This window comes from Salvia hispanica, chromosome 2 (genome assembly GCF_029641045.1).
Source record: "Salvia hispanica isolate PSC_SH4W2 chromosome 2, Shi_PSC_v1, whole genome shotgun sequence".
NCBI classification, from domain to species: Eukaryota; Viridiplantae; Streptophyta; class Magnoliopsida; order Lamiales; family Lamiaceae; genus Salvia; species Salvia hispanica.
In genome coordinates, this window is record NC_142693.1 from 51,980,202 (window position 1) to 52,004,879 (window position 24,678).

Sequence of the window (24,678 nt, forward strand, 5' to 3'; positions counted from 1 at the left end):
AAAAGTCAGCTGCACGTCATCAACAAATTCTTTTCCAGCAAAGTAATATTCCTCGCCAAGTTTTATTCTTATTAAATCCATTGGATTCTTAATCTTCTTGAAGTAATCAAGAGTCTTCGCTAGATCGACCGGCTTAGTGAACGCCCGTTCCATCTACGATCCATCAATTCTTTCAAAAGCTTACTGCACTCAACTTTCACATTAGCCTCAAGAGGCTTAGTTCCACCAACAGAAACTCTGTTTCGTTTCCTTTGGTCTACACGTGATATCTTTTGTTTTTTGTGCCTTTGACCATCAAAAGACATTTCTGGCATCCATATGCCCGCGTTGATAGTTGGCTTCACCGTAGAAGGTATGCGAGTCCCACCAGTTCCTTCGAGTAACTTATCTTCTACTTTAGGCCATACACTTTTGTGAGTTACTTTGAACTTCAAGCTACAACGACCTGTCTTGTTCGTACCAACCTTGTGAGGGAGTTGCATCAAATAGCACGAACTTGTTTGAGTTTTGTTTTCAGCTATTGCAATTGTATTGCTTTAATAACGCTTGAAACACAACAAAAATACAGAAATCATCAGAAATCATACATTCTCTCGTATAAATTGAATGCATCCAAAACATAAAGTTGACCAAGAGAAATAAGATAAAATCAAATCGTGAACTAAAAATATCAAACAAAATTATAGTTTAAGAAATCAAGAAAAAAAAAAGATCAAACAGTTATGATTGTGCGTAACAGAAATTCAAGGAGATATGGATAGAAATTTTGGTAGTAGTACTTACTATCAGCTCTATAAAACGCATTACTCCTATTTCAACAATCAATTTATCGTAGTATGTATATTCATGAAATAGAAAGAAGTTTGATTTTTTTGGGTACACGTCAACAAGTTTATGAATGATTGATGATCGACAACATCAAAGACATCAAAATTATGAATTGAGTAAACAACCAATTGAAAAATTTAGCAACAAAAAATCAAAGTCTAGCTAGGTTTCGCTATCATAGCTACAATATGAGGAAGTTTGTTAGATAATCTGAGAGCGGATTTGAAGAAGAACGATGAACATTGGTAGTTAGCGTGAGCATTAATTCAGTGAAATTATCTGATTGATCTTGAATTTAAATAGGGTTTCTGGTTTAATGTAAGGAAATAAAGACTTCAAGCTGACTTTGGGAATCTAGTAAGGAGGAAATTAAGATTGTCGTTGTAATCTGATCGGATAATTAATCTCAAATTATTGTTTAGTGATACACATTAGTTAGCTTCATGTTTCATTTTTATTAGTAATCAATCATTATGTAAATCAATTTTAGTGGCAATGTGAAATTCGTAGGTTACAATCTATACAATATATAAAAGGGGAGTTTTGGGGTATTTAGAAAAATATTTTTTTAAAATATAGTATATTATTATTTAAATTAGTGGGGAGTTATTTAAAGTTAGTGGGGAGTTATTTAACCCTTTCCACTTTCGATTGATGTTGTCATACATTTCGGCCTTTTCAATTCTCTTCATATGCTCTTCTTTGATATAGTGAAATGAATAGTTGAAACTTGTGAGGTCAACGAAAATTGTGTTTATTTTGGATAATGGATCATAGTCTTTTCCAATTCTATAATGATCACGGTATCATTTTATAACAAGATTTTCGTACTGGATTGCACGAACGATGCCATATTTTTTAATGCTCATTAATCTGATTTTGATGTCAGGCTGTAGATATTCAAATATCATTAGCAACAAGGATCGTTTTGAGACCTTTTGTACCGTCATTCCCATATTTTTCAAGCATTGCCGTTTCCCTGATGGAGAAGGTAAGCAAACTTGAATCTCGTCATTCTCAAGTTTCGATTTTTTTCAATACAGACAGACTTTCAGTGTTCAACTTCTGTAGAATCATTTGAATTCACTTGACACACTTTGCAAGATTGCAGCCATTAGTAGACTTTGGACTTCGAATTATGGGATGTGTTATTATGTCAGTACCCGGTGTGTATTCGGAGATGGACATCCAATAGTTATTATTGCAGTTAATAGTGGAGTAATTATTATATTTATTTCCTTAGTAGTATTCTTTTTTTAATATTGAAACGTTGGACTACCGAACATTACAGTTTTATTATCATGTATCATTGTTCATTTGGTCAGTTAAATGTTTCAGGTCCTAAACCATCTAACGTATATGGAAAGTATACACGGAAAATTGAAAAGTTTTCACAAATTGAGATTGAGGCTACAAATGGTAAGATATAATTTTGTTACTCATATAGTTCATTATTAATATTAATTATAATTTTATTTAATTAATTATAAATTGAAAATTAATGGTTAAAAAATATATTAATCTGTGCATAGCACAGACGTGATACTAGTTCTAGTTAATAAATTAGTTAAATATCTATAAATAAAATGTTTCTCTAAATAAGATTATATATATATATCTGTCAAAAAATCAGATCAATAATTCGTAGGGATGTGATCAGGTCAATAAGTGAATATCTGTAAAAAAATCAAAGCAAATCCCAGTCATTGGATCTTGTGATGTAACCGTTAGATGAATGTCATGTGTCATCTAATAATGTAGAATGTGTAGTTTAATAATGTAGCTCGGCTAATAATGTAATGTGTTTTAGTCTAATAATGTAGATTGTGTAGTCTAATAATGTATCTCGACTGATAATGTAACGTTTTTAGTATAATAATGTAGCTCCGATATTATTATCACAACCATCCAATCTAAGAATCCAAGGGCTGAGATTTATTTTGATATTTGACAGGATTTCACTTATTGGCCAGAATGCACCCCTATATATAAAGGGAAATGCTATGTGGCCACATTATGGCCAGCCATAAACTGGTTTAATTGCAAAAAAATTGGTTTTCTAATAAGTTCCGGTTCAATGCAAATTACTCTTACTTTTATACCCCTGCATTATTTTCCCACCTGCCTTTTGACATAGAGGTGCTTCTTTTACATTTTCATTCTGTCTCATCCTTTCTCTCTCTCATCAATTCCTTTTACATTTTCATTCTGTCTCATCCTTTCTCTCTCATCAATTCCTTTCATTCTCTCTCATCCCTTCCCTCCCTTCAATTCCCTCCCTCGCATTCCTTCCCTCTCAACTCTTCTTTTTTTACTTTTAAATTTTTTTTTGTTTTGTCTAAAAATTTTAAATAGATTGTGTAAAAGTTTATGTGAAATTATCAAGTGTTTTACATTTATTTTCAGATTATGTAAAAACAAAAATTGGATAGATTTAGGATAAGAAGTATAGAATGTATATGTGTTTTAGTAAATGTCTAAATGAGCTCATTATTTTTTTGTTTTGTTTTTTGTTTCATTTCTCCTTATGGCCATCTTATAGTAGTATCATCTTCCGTGGATATTGGATTCAAAGCTGAATATATGCTTTCGAACAAACAAAAAAAAAAAATTATTGAACTCTTGGGCATAATTTAAAGAAAAACAAATGCTCAAGCTTATAATTTAGCACTAACTTAATCCATAAATCCCAATTAGAATGAATTCATTTTCAGCACATTAAGTATAAGAAAATTTGAATCAAATATCAAAATATTCCTAATTGATCAATTGGATATAAAATGCAATTAAAATCCCATATTTAATTTAGGATCAAAGATCAATTAAAATGAGTGTATCAAATTAATCTAATATTTGATTGAGTTATTGAGTAGATAAAATGAAAACTCAATTGCTTTAAATCTAAAATTTGGTTCAATTAACCTTAACATTCAATTGATTGATTTTATTTTATCAAACTAAATATCCAATTGCTACAATTGGATATAAAATAACTTGAATCAAATCTAAATACCCATTTAATTTAATGTTTAACTTATTCAGTTAAATCTAATATGGGGTACTAAACTTAATTGTTTAATTGAATAGTCAACTTAACTTCCACCCAACTATATATTTGATTAGTAAGGAAATTTGAATGTTGATTAAACAAGAATTTGAATGTTGTTAGTTTAATTATAAGAATTTATATAGATCAGCTATTAAATAAGAATTTGAATGTGATTAAGTTCTCTATCATTACAAAACTAATAGATTAACCGTTCAACTATTTTCATCTAACTATTAGTAAAAAATTAATAATGAAATTAAAGTTTGATTAAGTTATAATAACATTAGTGTTTTATTAAAAAAATCTTTTAATGTACTTAAGAGTTAAGACCTAATAAGAAAAGGGGTAGATCAAACACTGAATTATTTTCATCCAATTATTGGGTTTGTAAAAAACCCCTAGTGACATTAGTGTTTTACTATTAATTTTTTTTATGTGCTTAAGATTATATCACAAAATAGATAGATTAACTAGTGAATTATTTTTATTAAACTATTTGATTCACAAATTGATCCTAATAACATTAGTGTAAATAAATTTTTAATATGGTCAAGATCTAATATCCCAACATAGATACATAAATTAATGAATTATATTCATCCTACTATTTGATATGTAAAATAAATTCTAATGACATTAGTATTTGAAATAAATAGAACAATGAGTTAATTATTCGCATCCAACTATTTGATTTGTATAAGAAATTTTAATGACATTAGTGCATGATTAAACAAATCTTTTAGAGTGCTTAAGATCTAATATCATAAAAATAGATAGATCAAATACTGAATTATTTTCATCCAGCTATTTGATTTGCAAAAAAAATCTAATGAAATAAATGTTTACTACATAATTTTGTATGTTCTTAATATGTAATTTCACAAAATAGGAAGATTGTTTGATTAAATAATTTTTTATTTTGGTCAAATTTAATACTATCAAAACATAGATATATAAAGTAATGAATTATTTTCGTTCAATTATTTGATTGGTAAAAGAAATTTTATTGACATTAGTACTTGATTAAATAATTATTTTATGTGATTAGGATATAATATCACAAGATAAATAGAACAGTTAATGAATTATTAAAAGAAATCTCTATAAATCTCTAATATTTGATTAGGATATAATATCACTAATATTTGATTAAGTTGATTTTTTAATATGATTAAATCTCTATAAATATACATATATATATATATAGTAGCAATAAAATGAAATATACCAATGAAAAAGAAGTTTTCTCCGTACTCTTTTATTAAATGATGATTATATTTTAGAAAATGAATTACTCTAATAGCTATAGTAATGTAATTTGTTTTGTTAATTTTTAATGTTAATAAATATTATCGTCGTGAATGTAAAAGATTTTGTATTGATTTCTAACTTTGAAACTCTAAAATGTGTAATTAATGCATAACAGCATAACTTTAATTTAAATTTTCAAAACTAAAAAAGGAGGGATTCTAATATACTAACGAAAGTATGGAGGAGGGTTAACAAGTCATTTTAAGTTATCCTACATTTTATATTTTAATATATAATTAATATTTCAATTTACTAATATAACCTTGTGTGGCTGGCCATAATGTGGCCATTTAGCATCACTCATATATAAATCACATATTAAAACCCTAAAGAAATGTATTTCAAATTCTGGCGGGTCTCACAACAATAAAAAAAAGATGGTCAATTTAACATTATATTGGTATATTAAGATAAATTTGAATTAAAAAATATTTTTGATTTTTTAACAATTTAAGTTTTAACGGTAATAAAATGAAGCCACTTACAAGGGTCGAGTGGACGTGACCGGTTGTCATCACTCACGTGGAAAGGGAACATGTTGGGGTGCAAACCAGTTATAAGCAATATGTATAGACAGCTAGGTGCAAACCAGTTATAAGGGAACCCTTGGCCCTCAACATTTTCAATATATTATATTTTTTATATTTATAGAGTAAATATATTGAAGTTCTTGTGCAAATGGTCTAATTCTCTGTCTAGTATCGCTACTACTACCATACATGTTCGAATTTTTTTAGGGACTTTTTATTCAGCTCTTTTATTTCTTTGTGCACCTTTGTGTTTTTAGGCAATTTTTCCTATTTCCCTCTATGTTTAACTTGTTTTTATTTTTAATTTTTTTATTTTTCTTCTCTTTTATGTTTACCGTTATTTTTATTATGTGTTATTTTATTATCGTTTTATTTTCCTGTTGTTATAATTTTTTCTCTACTTTATTATTTATAAAATCTACTAACTAGTTTATTTCAAACACTATCAATTACTAGTAATAGTATTAAATATGTAAAAGTAGATTTGTATCAATATGACAATCTAGCTTGAAATGTCAACGACTCAACGTGACAACAATATAGCATACAATAGTATAAACTCTACAAGGCAATATTATATTTCCTTCGTCCCGCTTTAGCAGTCCCATTGACTTTTCAGCCCACTTTTTGTAAAAATGATAAAAATTAGTTAAAGAGGAGAAATGGTAAATTAAAAGAGAGAATAATATAGAGAAGAGTCTTATCTACATTATTGTCTCGCTTACTTTACCATTTTTCCACTTTAACTATATTTTATCATTTTTACAAAAAGATGGCAGAAAAGTCAATGGGACTGCTAAAGCGGGACGGAGGGAGTAAACGCTACACTGCAATATAAGTATATTATAACACTATACTGCAATATTATGAACGCTGCAATGCAAAATGTCTGTACTGCAAAACTAAACAATCTATACTGCAATATTATGAACATTACAATGCAAAATGTCTACTGTAAAACTAAACAATCTATATTGCAATAAGTCCATATTGCAGTGTAACGTTTATATTATGGCATTTTAGCATTTACTAATATTGCATGCTATGTTGTTGTCACGTTGTCACTTTAAGAGTAGTGTCATCCTAACGCACCCATGTAAAAGTAATAATATATCTTTGATTCATATATTTATCATCTATATTCAAGGTGTTTTATAAGTAAAGACGTGTAGAAAAATTATCGAGAAAATATTGTAAATTTTTCAAATTGCTCATCTCTTTTATCTTCTATTGCCAATGTCGCAACTGCTTTCAACAACATTGACATCGTAACATAGTCGACAATTGTTAACACGACTTGGCCCCCATCGGCAAAATCTTGGTTCGCCGGGGAAACCCTTGCACCATTATTAGTATGAGGCCTTTTGGGAAGTGTCCCAAGAACAAAACTGTGAAGACTTAGTCCAAAGTAGACAAATCATATTAATATGGAGTTCAGGTGTGCATCGACGAACCCTCACAGCGGTAGCAGAGCCTTGGTTTGGGGTCGGGCCTGTTTGGCTCGGGGTTCAGTCAATTGCTTGCACGTTCATTGATGTTATTGAGCTCAATCAAGACATGTGATGACCTGAAACATGTGTGGTCTTGATTTGAGGAAAGGTTCATTGTAGTGCAGACCACATCCCATATCACATAATGAGTAAACTTGCACAATATATATATATATATATATATATATATATATATATATAAAAGCAACCCCCACACTATCAATATGACGCCTTTTAGGAAGTGTTCCAAGAACAAATTTGTGAGGATTCACTTTAAAACATATAATTTTATACTAATGTGGAGTTCAGGTGTATATCGACGAACTTCAAATAAGATTTGGAATGCATTTCTCCATTCCGTTCCGTCGGTACAGAACAATTGGTCCACGTTGTGGATGTTTTAATCGTAAATAAAATTGAATTATAAATGGCTGCATCCGAATAATATACTAGGTTGTGTCGGTGTAGAATATGATAGTACTTCGACGTTGTCATGGTTTTAAAAATTTAAATTAGCGATTTGTCAAATCTCAAGTTATAGATGGTTTCTAAAATTCAAATTAGTGATAATTACTTTATTTTTAATTAATTATATGTAGAATAAATAACTCGGGCATCCGTAAATTTGATAACGTCACATTAAAGCCCTCCCAATTGATTAATTAATTATATGTAGAATAAATAACTCTGACGATCCCTCCCACATGACCTGTTTCACAACAAAAATCTGAGCATTAATTTAAACCATATCTGAATCCAACAGTATGCATTTTTATATAGTAATATTAATCGACACATAAATCTAAACAATTAACAATGAAAGAAACAGGTTATAACACAAGAAGATTCATCGTAACCTACTCAGCCAAGATAAATATTTCTTGTGGTCAGAGTACATAAAATGTAATTAGAAATCTTTGCATGATCTAAATTTGTTTATAACCATTATACATATAAGTATAACGGTATTCAGGAGGTTTTGTTATATATATATGTATGATCTAGATCTTTGATTCTTGAAAATTTTAAACCTTCAAATAAAAAAATACTCCCTCCCTCCGTCCACGAAAATTTGTCCCAGTTTTCCATTTCCGTCCGTCGCCCAAAATTTGTCCCATTTCACTTTTACCATTTTTGGTAGTGGACCCCATATTCCATAACTCATTCCTACTCACATTTTATTATAAAACTAATATATAAAAGTAGGACCCACAATCCACTAATTTTTTCAACTCACTTTCCATTACATTTCTTAAAACTCGTGCCCGGTCAAACCGGGACGAATTTTCGTGGACGGAGGGAGTATGATTTAACACAGAGATGATGATTTTTTAATTAGGACATCAGAAAATTTTATGGTCAAGTGTTATAAAGGCACAAGTTCACAACATTTATAGACAGAACCAAGTTCAAGTCATCAAGCATAGAAATTTGTTATAAATTTGATTTGGATTAGCGCAAGGTATTACCGCCCTTAGGCCCTTGTCATATGATTAGATATATATTTATATTCAATGTAGCATTTTACTAAATAATAGTAGTAACATTTAATAGCTCACAAGAAATTAATTTAACTTTAGAATTGTTTCCGGTTAAGTTTGTTCCTTTGAAATGAACTTTATATTGGTTTTCTCTTAAGAAATGACAAATGGCAAATATATCACAAAAAATATCAAATTTTAATGTCTAATATTTTTTTAAAATTTGAAAAATGAATTTTGAAATATGAAATATTGTAATTTTTTCATCGTTCCCTTACCCGTAAAATTACGATCAAATGTGGCAACGAGTTAATACACATGTACAAAACGTCGTTTCAATCCCAATTAGATGATGTTGGTTTTTCCTACACGCTGTTTTACTCACATGTTTTATATCTGCTGCCGCATTAACGCATAATATACTTGAAAATGGAAAGATGGGATGATTGAAAAAAAAAAAACATCTTCTATAATTTAATTTTCATTATTTTAAGAGTTAGAAAACCCCAGAATTTTACAAATTTTCATTATTTATTTATCAATTCGCCTTCAAAGAAAAGAACAAAGTAACAAATTCATTAGTCCTACACGTACCCCACCTTTGACGTGCACTAGCCACTAATTGTGATTTATTTTTTAATCAAAAAAGGGAAAACCATAAATTTTGGTTCTGTTATAAATAGTAGGACACGACCCATTATTCGAATTCCTCTCCCAAATTTTGCTCCACAACCACTGCAGTTATGCATAACCTCTGTGCTATCCTCTTTGCCCTTTCAATCATAGGTAAATACTAATGCTTCTTAGTTCAACATTCTGTTGGTTTGATACATTCACTTTAGATGCTTTAACCATAGATTTTAATGAAATGTTTCGTTTCCCTCATTTCTAAATGTAAATAGAGAGTACTACTACTAATTAATTAATCTAAACAAATTTTCAGGAAAATCATCAATTGCTACAGCGACGGTTTTCACGCTCATAAACAGCTGTAGCTACACAATCTGGCCGGGAACTCTCTCCGGCAATGGCGCCGCCGTCCTCGGCGACGGCGGCTTCGCATTGCCACCAGGAGGCACAATCCAGCTGCCGGCACCGCCGGGTTGGTCGGGCCGCTTCTGGGCCCGAACGGGTTGCAACTTCAACGACGCCGGAATCGGCCAATGCGCCACCGGAGACTGCGGCGGCGCGCTCAAATGCGCCGGCGGCGGTGCGCCGCCGGTCAGCTTGGCGGAGTTCACCATCGGGGAGGGGAAGGACTTCTACGACGTGAGCCTCGTGGACGGGTACAACGTGGGGCTGGGCGTGCGGGCATCGGGAGGGAGCGGGGACTGCCAGTACGCTGGGTGCGTGGCCGACCTCAACGCGAGCTGCCCGAAGGAGCTGCAGGTGGCGGAGGAAGGCACGGTGGTGGCGTGCAAGAGCGCCTGCGCGGCCTTTGGCACGCCCGAGTACTGCTGCACGGGCGAGCACGCAACGCCTGAGACGTGCTGGGAGACGGAGTACTCGAGGATGTTCAAGGCGGCGTGCCCGACGGCGTATAGCTATGCGTACGACGACGCGTCGAGCACGTGCACGTGCGCCGGTTCTGATTATCTAATTACGTTTTGTCCAACGGTGTGAAGTGGGATTGGAGCGGTGGTTTATTTCATATTTGTTTGATTTTGTAAGTTATTAATTTGGTTTTATTAGTCATTCATTTCTCATGTTGATGTTAGGACTTGGGATTCTTGATTTATTGGATATTGGATTCATCTCTAAAATTGAAGTTTTACGAATCAATAATTGATTTTTTTATACTCCATATGTTTTTAATTTCTTTCTATATATTTGTCGATTCGAAATCAAAATAGTACTCCACTACTATAATTTTTTTTTGGTAGAAATGATACTGTCGATTTACTATATATAAAAACGACTAGGCAAATAAAAAAATCACGGAAAAACGTTTTCTATGAAAAGAAATTTGAGAATCGCGATAATACGATGGTACTCAGAAATCGAATAGATTTAATACTATGGTGTTTGGAACGTTTAAACTTCAAAGTTTCGATAAAAAATATAGGAGTAAGTATTCATAAACAAAAAATGGATTTCTTGAAATGAAATATACAAGTACTACTGTAAAAGATTACTTATTTTAAGAATATTATAAAGATCTAATTTAAATAAACTTTGACAGTGCTATATGTCATTACGATAATGTGATTTATATCTCACCCGTCGTGTTACTTCCTCGGGCTGATTAAACTCGCGCAAATATTTATGTTTTATTGTGTTAATTTAATCCTTAAATAAGATTAATAGATTATTAATTTAAATATCTTAAAATTGTCATCTAATTAAAAATACTCATCAAATTACTGCACTAAGTAGAGATATTACCACATTGGTCTCTAACTATTTCTATTGTGATAGTCACTACTAACTATAGACAAAAACAAGTAGTACAAGACAATAGTCATGTATATAGGTTTTGACAAAAGTCCTCCCATCAATATTACATCAAAGATAAAACACAGGTTTTGATAATTTTAGAGTATGAAGACCACAGAAATGCAAGTGAAAACGTGATGTGAGCCTGGCTCGGGACAACGACTCACATGCCCATGATATGCTTAAATTATGACAGGGAATTCAAATAAGTTCCATGATAATTAATCAAACATTTGGAAATACAAGGAAATAGAAATCTTGATGATCGTTCCCATCTCTCCGGCAATCCTATGCTCGACGGCAACAGGCTAAAGTTTGCTATTAAAGTTTGTTTTATCAGACTTTAATCGTATGTATACTTTGAGAACTAACATGAAGTGACGTCATGGATCTCTAGAAAAGAGAGAAGTCATTGGAGGCGACAAATATAGTTAATTGAACTAATACATGCATATGGCATATTAAAAAGGATGGTCGGTTATGTTTTAATATTGTTTTGTCATAAAATCAGTTTGCAGGTCGAAAGTACGAAAACCACCGTAAATTAATTGATTTCAAGATTAATATTTATATTACTCAAATAACTCAATTGTCTCCCAAGAAATTATATTCGAGCCATCTATGATTAAATAAATTTAAACAATCCATTTTAATATTGTACACACACTCACACAAGCGGCCCGACAATTTGAAGGCCTTATAAATAGTAACAGTATTTTTATTTTCTGAATTGGGCTCCCAAACAATTTTTCGTACTAAAAATAATTTATGGTTTCATGTTCATCATCGCTTTTATACTGATTTGATCTTCGGAAACATCCGAATTTAGCTCGCCCTTTGCTTTGTATTGTTGGGTACAGATTCAATTAGTTTGAGGTTTTTTTGAGATAACTCAAAATAAATCCGTGCCGACTTGGCTGCATTCAAAATAAACAATATCAAACTTATGTGCAGTCTATGATCCTAACAAATAGCATCAGAGCCCAAGTGTCTTTGGGTCGGGCCCTGAAGGACTCGAATTAGAGTCGAGCCCAGGATGAGCCAGGGGCCAGGGTAATCCCGATGTGGTCTCGGTTTTAGGGCAAGTTTGTTGGGTGCAAACCCATCCCACATCGGATGAGTGAGAGAAGTTGGAAGCAGTATATAAGTGTTGTCCAATTCTAATTAGTTTGAGGCTTTTTGAGAGTAACCTAAGAATAAATCCGTGCAGACTTGACACAAAGCAGACAATATCAAACTAATGTGCAGTCGACGGTCCTTAACATGTATACGGGAGAATTCTTCTTTTGTTCTAGGGTGTTAATTGCATTCCATCTTAATGAAGAAGAATAGATTTGTTCCCACTCAGGGAGTGACGCATAAGCGTTATGCGTCACTGTTAATGAAACGCATAACCATTATGCGTCTATACTGAGTGACGCATAAGTTATATGCGTCTTTAGGTGACGCATAACGATTATGCGTCTTTCAACTGGTTTAAATCGGGCAGAAGCAGCGCACAGACCAAAACAGATTTCACTTCCAATTCCTCACGGGTGTATGCGATTTCCGGTGATGTTCGGCGATTTCGATCGATTTCCAACATTTTCTCCATAAGTTCCGGTAATTGTTCTTCAATTTAGCTACATTCATCATTATTCATGTTTATTTTGCTTTCATTTGTTAGTTTTAGAAGGCGTGGCCGAATTAGAAGAAGGAGGATACGTAATCAAATGGATGTTCGTGAGGAAGATGAACCGAGAGCTCCCCGCCGTTGCGGAAATTGCGGGAAAGAGGGGCATGACCGAAGAAATTGCACAGAGGGTGCTGTTCAGTAATTTCGTGGTATATATTTACTAACTTTTGGCATTGAGTTGTGCATTTGAGAGCTGTTATGTTTTTATTGACAATTTTTGTTGATTTGCAGGAACGACTGACAAGAGAGGGCATGGCTTCAAGGCTGAATATTGTTGATGTTTGTTTTTGGGCATATGTGATGGATCTTAATGAATAGTTACCATGTTCATTTATCAACATTTTGTGGTAGATGTTGTTGACAATTATTATGATTTATATTGACTTTTGTTGACAGTTATTATGTCAGATGAATATTGTTGTCATTTTTTTTAACCAGGTGGAATGAGTATTTGACAATCGATACTTTGTATTGTCAATTTTAAAAAAGAAATTGCAAGAATTTACCTTAATTATGTGACCTAAAACTGTTTCAATATAAACAAATACCAACATATTTATAAACATAAGTTCACCAAAGATCATTAAAACATATAAGTTCACACTGAAAGATACATATGAAGCCAACCCCCCCTATCAAAAACCTACTTCCCCGAAGGGGTGAATTTTGTTGGAGCTTTCCCTTTGTTCTTCCTTGTTGAAAATCCCCTGAATACATTGTGCATAGTCTTCCCAATCTTACTTGATGAACTCTTCACAGTTGGTCGTGACGATTCCTCGGTGGGTGGTCGAGATATTACTACTTCATCCCCTTCCCTACTCCCTGATTCCCCGCCCTCTTCTTCCCCGCCTTCTTCTTTGTTGTCCTCTTCTTCATGTTCCTCTTCTTCCTGGCCCTCTTCTTCTCCCATAGGAGCCACAAATTGGTAATTCTGGAAATATGAATCACGTCGTGCTCTAGCTGCATCCCAATCAGTACCAACGTCAAAGAATGAATCACATGATAATCATGTTCACCATTGCGAGTTGTCGTGGCTTGAACCACTCATCTGGGATTGTGACCCTGGGTAGACAGACCAACTGGGGGCATCGTACTCTGGACTCAGTGGCTCTGGTTCCACATACTCAGGTTGCGGCTGTTGCGGCTGCGACAACCTATACTGTCGTGTATACCGGTGTCCACCTACCCGAACACCCGGCACTCCATGACGGATAGAAGTCGGTGGGCGTGTCGGCATGGCCACATCTCGCCGTTGCGACGTGGGATACTCCATCACATCAGTATGGTTTGTCGCACGAAGGGCCTCAACAACCATTTCTCGAATCTGCCGTAACCGAGGATCGGTGTCATGTTCAGAGGTCAAATGCCATACCCCCTGAGTCATCTCAACCTAGATAATACAAAATCATTACAACCAATCTATACAAACTTAAATCTGAATACATTTTTATATACAAAAACATACCAACACTTTCATAGAAGAGGCTGACTCGTTCATCCCAGCAGTTGACTGTGTCCCACGTTGAGTTAGGTATGATACCGTGATCCTATTGTACCACGCCATATAGCCCGGATTAATGCGACCGCCTATGCTCGCCGTTGCATGGTCAAAAGTTGATTGGAACCTCTCGTGTCTCATATCCCACTCATCAATGAAGAATTTATGTTTCTTTGCCCAATCAGCGTCCTTCATCCCGCGACGGTGACTTTTACACAAATGTCCGGCATTCTTTAATATCCTATCATGGTACTAAGGAATACGCTGGTAGCGGTTAAATTCTCGGCAAACTCGTCCAGCCTCGTGTGCCTCGACAAATGACCAGCACACCAAGTAAGTGTCGCACAAGAAGGATGCAGTCGAATCAATGCAATAATCAGGCAGGATACAATCTACATACGATGTCCACAGAAACTACAAACATATAATATAAAAATCATATTAGTTTCATAGTACAGTAAATTCATTAACTAAGACAACAAAAATAAATGCCACCTGGTCGGACGAATCAGTGATAATTGATCACGATAGTAAGCAACTGAATGTCGGGGAGCATTTCCTATTTCAGTAACTCGGTGCCACCTATACATAAAATTAATGTCAAACATTACCCAAGAAAAATAATTAAGTGAGTTATAAGTGAGTTAATGTAAAAAATACATTAATTGGCTCCACACGGGGTATACGACGTGTGCATAGGCGATATCACAAAGGATGGCCTCAATGTGGGCATTCTTTCCCACGCCCATAGCTGCAAAAGAACCATGGGTCCACCCAAATCCCTTTTCTGCCTGTCTACAGAAGCCTCGCATAAATAATGATACAGAAACGCCAAATCAGCACTACCCCAACTGATATTAGCCACTTGGTTCGGATCGTCAAAGGCATTTAACCACATAAAGGGGACCTTGCACCCTGTGGTGTCTGGTATAATAAGTCCCCCTAACAAGATTAGGGCATGTATACGCGCCCTTTGGACGTATGCATAATCATGCAGCACATCACCCAAAGCTAGCGTCGCTTGGTGGATCAGAGATGTCATTAACAAACCGCCATGCTTTGTTTCTGTGTCTACGTCAGGTATCCATCCTAACATATCTCGACACTTGCTGGGCCAATCTTCATATCCGGTAGCGTAGTCACAGCCAGTGAAAACACACCCGTCTGCGCTCAAACCCCACAGGCTCTGCACATCTTGTAAGGTTACGGTAGCTTCTCCAACTGGTAGGTGGAAAGAGTGTGTCTCAGGCCTCCAGCGCTCGATCAGGGCAGTGATAAAGCTCATTGTCCATCCTCATCGGCCTATTACATTCCAACACACCTTTGAAACCCCATACATCAAGCCAATACTTCGCATTTTCATGTATTGGCACTGCCCGAACCTTACTTTCCGTCCGACGAACTCTGAAAACATTTGATGTACCATCAGCCATCAATGAGGCTGAAATGAGTTCGTCTTGATGAAAGAGTAGTGATGGATCCTCAGGTCCATAGCATAACTGTCTTTCAGAATTTGAAGATGTCATCTACTTAATATCATCAATCATACAACATAGCATAAGTTGAAAAATCATGAAGACTTCTGATGTTAATAATTTTATATACGGACAAGACATGAAAAGAATCCCTCAAAAACATGCGAATAAAAACGGAATAATGTATCTACTACAGTAGTTCCACAGTTGACCCTACAACAGATGTAGCACACAATAGAGGTAATTCTATTATATTCAATGAAATTGAACTGAACTACAATTTTTAGTAAGAAAGAACAATGAGTAACTGTAACAAAAGTTTGAAAAATATTGTAAAACACAACCAAGATTCAAATTTTATCATAAAAACTCAACAATCCAACAAAAATTGCAACTTCAATTGAAAAGCAAAAAATATATATTCCAATTTGAAAACATAACCAAGATTCAATTTTTAGCTTTGTAAAAAGGGTAACAAATACACAAATTGAATCAATTACTTCTACCCATTGCATTATATACATGTGAATCACACAAATAGGCAACAAAACAACAAAAATAGACCCTAAATTCATCAATTTCATCATAAACCCTAATTTTGCTAAATTAGGGAAAACCTACACAAACAAAGCAATAAAGGATGAATGTAGTGAAATAGAAGAACAATTACTGAAATATGTTTGCAAATGGTTGAAATCCGCCGGAAAAGGATAGTATTTCGCCGGAAAAGCCGCTGGAACGCTTGAAGTCGCCGCTGTCTGCTCGCGAAATGGAACTGAGTGATTGCTGCTGCTTCTGCCCGATTTGAATTCACACAAATACGCATCTCCTTTGTGCGTCATTAGGGGTGGGTAGGTACGGTATACCTTACCGAAACCACCATACCGTATACCTTACCATAAATATGGTATGCGAAAAAGTCATACCTTTACCTTACCAAAGTTTTCGGTATACCTTATTTTCGGTATGACGAATTTCCATACCGATACCGTACCTCATTTTCGGTATATCGTACCGAAGTTCGGTATACCTTACTTTTGCGGTATACCTGACTTTCAACATCAATTAAAACAGAAAATTAGAGTTTTTAGAATATTATTTATATTTTATAATTTTAAAAATAAATTAAATATAATTTATTCATAATTATATTTATATTTCACAATAGATTTTATAATTTAAAAATATATAAAATATATTTTATATATAATTGTGTTTATATTTTTGTGGTATATACCTTAGTATACGGTATATACCTTAATTTACGGTATATATTGAATTTCGGTATGCAGCGGTATACCGCGGTATTTAAATCATACCGTTACCTTATCGGAATCTTTCGGTATGGTATCATACCGTACCGAAAGTCACGGTATACCGAAAATTAGGTATTTTCGGTATTTTTTCGGTACGATAAGGCCGGTATTTCGTTATTTTTCCCCAGTATGCGTCATTATGCAAAGACGCATAATGGTTATGCGTAACCCGTTAAAGACGCATAATCGTTATGCGTCACCTAAAGACGCATATAACTTATGCGTCACTCAGTATAGACGCATAATGGTTATGCGTTTCATTAACAGTGACGCATAACGCTTATGCGTCACTCCCTGAGTGGGAACAAATCTATTTTTCTTCATTAAGATGGAATGCAATTAACACCCTAGAACAAAAGAAGAATTCTCCCATGTGCACACAACACTAGTTGAAAGGATCCAATCTATCTCAATAAAAATAAAGAGAAGGATCCACTTTACATAATTTGTATTTTGTGGATAACATATATACCTTAAACCGAACTACAAACTCACTTAATTCAGTAATTACATAATCAAGAGTTCATCCTTTCCACATACACACCCCTCCCTAACATCTACGTACATTTGAATGATCTTTTCCATCATCATCGATAAAATTTTTATGGTTGTATCGATTAGGGTAAAAAGCCTCACAAAGCTTATTATACCTCTGGACATCAAAGTTGTGGAGGCCGAAGAGCTTGTCTTGTTTAACTCTAAACCTCGTATGGAAGTAGCCTTCAAAAGAGGGCTCTTTGGAAGTCCTCAAAAAGAAGGCATAGGCTAATGCAAAATGGAGAGATGTCACAAAAAAGCAAATGGGCTCCATCACATCCCAACTCAACTCCCAAAACGTTAGCCTCATGAAGCCCAATGTTTGGAGGGCCACAAAGGCCAGCCCACAGTAGAGTTCACGTCGCACGAGAGATCGGGCTTTTTCGTCGATGACGGCCTTTTGGTGCTCCAGCTTTGTCAATTCTCTCCTTCTCGGGTCGTTCGGCAAGCCAAATGCTTGGGATATTATTGTCTCCATTGATTTTGCCACCTATAAATCAAAGAATAAAAATAAATATACATCTATATAATGCTCATAAATTTTAAGTATTTTTAAATTAAATTATAAATTAGTTTTGTTGCTAATTACTCTATCCGTTCATGAATAAATGTTCCATTTTTTTGACCCGTCTCGAGTTTTTACAAAAGTTGTTTGATTTTGTAAAAGAGAGTGACAGAAAAAGTTAGTGAAATGTGGGTCATACTTTTAATATTGGTTGTAAAGTAAAATGTTAGTTCAATGAGTCAGTAGAATGTGAGGTCCATTTGCTAAATATAGTACAAGGAAGTTGAGACATTTATCGACGGACAGATTAAAAGGAAAAATGAATCATTTAATGATGGACGAAGGAAGTATATTACTCTATTTTATAATAACAAAAAAAGAATACATATAAAAATTTATGACAAATTATGATATTATTGATGAAATTGTACGTATCAAAAAGCTAAATTTTCACATGATATTATTCTAAATTTATAATGGTATGATTCATGCATTGGGAAACTTTGTCTGTCGGGGAAATTGACAAAACAAACCTCTTTCTAATGTTAGATCCTATAAATCTGGGCAAAAAGACAAAATACACCTCCACCAACTCGTATTCTAAATATTAAAGATTATAAATAATCATTTCTACTTGTTAATAATAAAAAAGGAAGCGTTTTATAACAAAATAGTCATTAAATCTAAGTCTAGACTTGAATTTTGAAATTATTTTAATTGGAGTGGGTGGCTATGATTAATTATATCGCATGAGCAAAATATAAAATATAGTATTTAATTTTGAGATATAATCTTACAAAACGAACATGACAGGATAATGTACCTGATCCGGGCGGAGAAACACAAGAGCACCCAAAACGATGACGTTCCCGGAGTCATCTAATGCCTTAGCGAACTCGGCACCCATTTCTCCGCACCCGCACGCCTCAACGCATATCTTTAAAAACTCACCGTACGGTACCGTACTGGCCGGAATATTCCTCAGCCTCTCTCTAACACCTTCCATTTTCACGAGCCTCATCACCCTCTTCGCGTCCGCCGCGCTCACGCAGAGTCCTCCCTCCTCCGCTGGCGCCACCTTGTCGACTTCAAGACAGGGGAGCTGGTAGCCGGCGACGCTCATCGGCTTCAGCGTCTCCCTGAGCTTGTCGCCGATGGGCAGCGACAGAAAAGAGGGGAGAGCGGAGTGGTTGTTCAGCGCCCGGCGCTGGAGGAAACGGCGGAAGAAGGTGGGCGAGCGGTGGCGGTGGGCTGGGGAGGGCCGAGGAGAGGGGACGAGGGTCGGAGACGGAGATTGAGGGGCGGTGGCGGAGAAGAGGCGCTTCGAAAGTGATCTGCGAAGCGCCATTTGGTTGAGAAGATATTGTGAAGGAGGATCTCCGGTGGTGAATATTTATAGGGCTCCAAGGTTGGAGGAGGGACACATTTGATATTTTGATTCAATCAATATGCCAAGAATCTTTTCATTAAATCCAAGTCACTCAAAAAACAATACAACTAGGGGGGTGAACCACGCGATACTCCTTGATACACTGACCCGGCACGAATTTTAAAAAATATAATAGAAATTGAGTTAAAAGAGTTAGTGAATATGGATTCTATTTGTATTATGTGAGTGAGAATGAATTAGTAAAATATAGAGTCAACTACTTAAAATACTAAAAGTGAAAAGTGATAAATTTTTGAGGACGGACAAAAATGAAAATATGTGAAAAATTTTCAGGGACGAATGGAATATTCACTGTCTAATTATCACTCTCTCCCCTAAAAACAAAGACTTTAGAGATCTACAATTGATAAAATATACATAAAATATACTCCCTCCGTCCCATGTTACTTGCACTTTTACTTTTCGGCACGTCACAAACTCCTTAAATTTTTTTATAGTTTAAGTTAGAATTAATGCATTTAATTAATATGTTAGTTTAAGTTAAGAGGTCCTTTATTAAGTGACGTCTCATTACACTTAAAATTCTAACTTAATTAAAAAAAAAAATCAATCTTAAATTTACGGCCTAAAATGAAATGTACGAGTAGCATAGGACGGAGGGAGTATAAAATATTATTAATGAAAAATGAGATTTAAAATATGAAATTATCACTCTCTCCCCTAAAAACAAAGACTTTAGAGATCTACAATTGATAAAATATACATAAAATATTATTAATGAAAAATGAGATTTAAAATATGAATTAATTTTATTTGATGAAACCAAAATGAAAAAAAGAGACAGTTTCAACTATGTCTTCTCCTTATTACTCCAAGTTAAAAATACATTTCACTATATATTTCAAAAGTCCTGTGTTAGATCATACGGAGTACATATAAAAGCAAGCTCCACATAAAAGAATTTAATTGCTAGAAATAAAAAATTCCTCGTCAGGGGAAATACATTTCAACAAATTCCTACTGCAGTTTAGCACTAATCCAAATAATTAGTCACACGTAGCTTGACATAGAAAATCTTTATATTTCTTAATATTCATGTAGAACTGGGACGGAAGGAGTACTTAACTAATTAACTATATGAATTGAAATATAAAGTTGACATGTAAAATTGAAATGCAAAACTGAAATTATACAAAAAAAAATAGAAATTGGCTTACGAAATAATAAATTACAACAATAAGATGCAAATGTCGATGCCATTTATTTTCACACGCTCTTAATCAAGAGTCTCCAAAGACCCTATAAATTTATATAATGCGAAGATGATATCTATTAATCGCATTAGCGATTTAGCTGACAATCTTGTAATGTATACAATGGGGTTGGTAGGGGAAAATAAATAAATCGAGTTAGACCTATTTAGTAGATTATTAAGATAAAATCTATTCACGCAATTATCATATTTATCATGCTCAAAACTTGTATTAAAACATGCTTTTGATTAAATGAAAGCTAAAACATATTTTCTACATAGATAATTCTTTCGTTCCGCGGTAGTTGAATCATTTCATTTTCTGCAATCGTATTAGAGAAATAATACTCCCTTCATCCCATAAAAATAAGAACATTTCCATTTTGGGATGTCCCATAAAAATATCCCTTTCTATTTTTGGTAACTTCCTTCTCTCTAATAAGGTGGGTCCCATTCTCCACTAACAATACTATAATTTTTTTTTTCTATCTCTCTCTTTCTTTACCAATTGTGCATTAATTCTCGTGCCGTCCCAAATGTCTACATTTTATGGGATGGCGAGAAGTAATAAATAGTCAGAGTGGAGAGATATCTAATTAGCTAGCCATTGACAAATACGATACGATATTAGACGAGATGTCTCAAGTGACCTAGCAGATGGACATGAAAATTCTGGTAATAATTTGGTAGTAATTGAGGAATACACGCAATGGGATCAAATGGGTGTAGTAGACATCCCACTAACGTTTGAGAATCCTCCAACCTCAACCATATGGAATCTGATGTCCTTAACCCTGAGGTGTGATTCCACTTCCCAATTTGGTTGGGGAATCTATCATTCCCTCTCCTTACATAATCTTGGAATCTTACAACTAAAAAAATGCTGTTGTCCCCTCCAAAAATATAATAAAAATGTTTTTTCTCCTAGTATGTGTAAGTTGTCAAATGATAGAGTGATAATGTTTGAGGCCGAAAATCTCGGGTTCGAGTCTATCGTAACGTGACCTTTAAATTTACATTCATCTTCTCATCCAGGATTTTCTTCTAGTATGTGTGAGTTGCCGTACGGTGGAATGATAATGTTTGAGGCCAAAAATTTTAGAATCGAGTCTACTTAGATGTGACCTTATAAATTTAAATTCATCTACTCATTCAAAAAAATAGCAATTATAACTAGACTAGAGGCACACTTTAGCGTATCTTTTTTATTCACAAAAATTTAACTATGGTCTCAATTTTTTGAACATACCTAACATATCATGTGGAACCAACAAAGTAACATTTGACTTAAAATTAAAGAATAATACTCCCTCCGTCCTATTATATATGCCACACTTCCTTTTTAATTTGTCCCAAAAAAATGTCACATTTTTTTAGAAAAAGCTCTCTCTCATATTAATATAAATACACTATTTAAAATTGATTTTTTTAATGTAATTAAATTACTAGTATTTTAAGTGTAATGGGAGATCAATTAATAAAAGAACACATAAATTAACTATCTAATGTATTAATTAAATATCATAATTCTTATTTAAAATATAAATACTTTAAGTAGTTTGGGACTTGCCGAAATTGAAATTGCGAGTAACATGAACATAGAGAGTATTAAATAGGGTTCGTTTTCCGTGCATTCTTTGGTTCCGGCCACCCTCTAATGCTGTTGAGGTTACCCAATACTTGTTCAGGAGAGAATGGAAACTTTCGGCACCACCCACATATCCACAAACCGAGATGCTATAAGAGTCTCTTCCTCTCAAATACTTAATTATGTTTGCAATCATGAAACACGACCTTGTTTTTTATATTCCAAATAGACCATGAGAAAACATAAAACATTCACATTCACATTTTCTTATCAAACCGTCGAGATTAAATTCGTTGGCCTTTCAAAATATGGTACCGATCCATATATTCTTAAGGTCAATAAATTTAATTCCAAAATTTAAAAAACCTAGAGAATTTAATTCCTTTTTTTTGAAATCTCTAACTTTAGTATGCGTTGACTTTCAGAGTCGAGTTAAACCGGTTTTTAACATAAGGATGATCCTGATGACATAATGCACTGTGCCGAGACTTAAGAGTTGGATCTAATCATATACATAAATTCTCAAACTATTAAATTAGTAACAAACACCATCCCCCCCCCCCTTTGTGGGCATTTTTTTTTGGCATAGATATTAAGAAAAAGTATGTAATGTATTAAATAAAAAAAATAATAAAGTAGGAGAAAAGAAAATGTATAAAGAATAAAGTAGGAAAAGGGAAAAATAAGAGTAAGAAAATGTGTCACTTTTTACTATAAAAAAGAAATGACTGTAGAACGTCCAAAATAAAAAAAAAAACGACTCTATTACTATGCAACGAAGGATGTATGAGACTTTGATGCTTTTTTGAAGCAAATATAATGTTTCTTAGTGTTAGTTATCCTTGCTATGAAGCAGGTCATTGTATCTGAATGTTACCCTTGGTATGATGAAATAAATAAGAAAATATAAAATTGATCTTATTTCCATTTCATTTATTTATTTATTAAGCATATTTATTATTTAAAAATCATAGATCCATTTGAAATTACCATTCTCATCTCTATTGTAATAGTCATTTTTTCCATATACTATGGTCTTAGTTGTTCCATTTCATCCTCTTTCCTTTTCTATTTTAGGTTTTGACAAAAATCACTCATACTAAATTTATCTTTATATTTTCTCTGTCCTTTAAAAATGCTAACTTTTAAAAGGCACAAATTTAAATGCATACCTGATAGAATAAAAAAAAATAGAAAAAAAAGTGATTAAATTATTATTGGAGATTGAGTTCCACCTCATTAGATAGGAAAAAAACTTACTAATTTAAAAAATGCACAATTTTAAGGGACATACTGAAATGAAAATAGTTCATATTTTTAAGCGATGAAGGAGTTGAAATGTAGTACACTAAACTTCCTATGTCCCAAAAAAATAGTCTCAGTTTTGAACGACATGAGTTTTAATGCATAATTGGTATAATGTGTATATGTGTGTGTGAGAGAAGATAAATTAGGAGAGAGAAGAAAAAATATGAGTTAAATTTTTCCATGAATGGAAACAAAGTCTAATATTGATGGACAAACCAAAAGAAAACAATAAGACTATTTTATATGGACAAAATAAATAGTAGTACTCCCTTTGTTCATTAAATTTTGTCACATGTTAACCCGACACGGATTTTAGAAATGCAATGGAATGTGAGTTAAAAAAAGTTAGTTAAATGTGAGTCGTACTTTAAAATATTAGTTTTATAATAAAATGTGAGTGAGAATGGATTAGTGGAACGTGAGATCCACTACCAAAAATGGTAAAATATGAAACTTGACAAATTTTATGCTATGGATAGAAATTGAAATATGTGACAAATTTTCAGAGACTGATGAAGGATTATATTATACTCCCACGGCACATTCACTAATTAATTCGTCCCAAATTTTACTAGTATAAAAATAATCATACCAAAGTTATATCCACATTTTAATAGTGCTATTTTTTTTTGTTCACATTTTTAAAACTGTTTTGATCGCAAAAGATAATATGATTTGAGAGTTCATGGTATATGTGCGAGAATGCATATATTAACAATTGCAGCATATTCGATGGTGGAGGTTGAGCATATTGTAACATTTCCACGATGTGTGTTTCTTCTACGGGTGAGAATTTGGTCTAAGAATTGATAGGCTATTTATTATTCGTTTAGTTCAGTTTAACCGATCTTATACTGGATAACCATTAACTGACTAACCAAATTACAAATCCTTGTTTTTCCAAGTTAATATAATTTTTTTAGTAATTTGCCTTTAATTAAAGTAAACATCTTTTTGAAATCCCCCCCCCCCCCCTCAGACTTTTACGAAAATTAGTACTTCCTCCATC

At 33.7% G+C, this 24,678-nt stretch overlaps 2 protein-coding genes across 2 annotated transcripts; one reads left to right on the top strand and one right to left on the bottom strand.

Annotated features, from left to right (window-relative positions):
- Positions 1 to 9,405: 9,405 nt before the first annotated feature.
- Positions 9,406 to 10,467, top strand: LOC148932604 (pathogenesis-related thaumatin-like protein 3.5). Its single transcript, XM_089065875.1, has 2 exons — positions 9,406 to 9,475; positions 9,633 to 10,467. The coding sequence occupies exons 1-2, from the start codon at positions 9,433 to 9,435 to the stop codon at positions 10,310 to 10,312; spliced, it is 723 nt and encodes a 240-aa protein (XP_088922001.1). The 5' UTR covers positions 9,406 to 9,432; the 3' UTR covers positions 10,313 to 10,467.
- A 7,008-nt stretch (positions 10,468 to 17,475) lies between these two features.
- Positions 17,476 to 19,526, bottom strand: LOC148932605 (calcium uniporter protein 5, mitochondrial-like). Its single transcript, XM_089064135.1, has 2 exons — positions 18,955 to 19,526; positions 17,476 to 18,116 (listed from the first exon to the last, which is right to left on the bottom strand). The coding sequence occupies exons 1-2, from the start codon at positions 19,477 to 19,479 to the stop codon at positions 17,640 to 17,642; spliced, it is 1,002 nt and encodes a 333-aa protein (XP_088920261.1). The 5' UTR covers positions 19,480 to 19,526; the 3' UTR covers positions 17,476 to 17,639.
- Positions 19,527 to 24,678: the final 5,152 nt, after the last annotated feature.

Coding starts and splice junctions, on each gene's coding strand:
- LOC148932604 (XM_089065875.1), top strand. CDS start 9,433: ATGCATAACCTCTGTGCTATCCTCTTTGCCCTTTCAATCATAG. Junction 9,476..9,632: donor CTTTGCCCTTTCAATCATAG/GTAAATACTAAT, acceptor ACAAATTTTCAG/GAAAATCATCAATTGCTACA.
- LOC148932605 (XM_089064135.1), bottom strand. CDS start 19,479: ATGGCGCTTCGCAGATCACTTTCGAAGCGCCTCTTCTCCGCCACCGCC. Junction 18,117..18,954: donor TGTTTCTCCGCCCGGATCAG/GTACATTATCCT, acceptor TTTGATTTATAG/GTGGCAAAATCAATGGAGAC.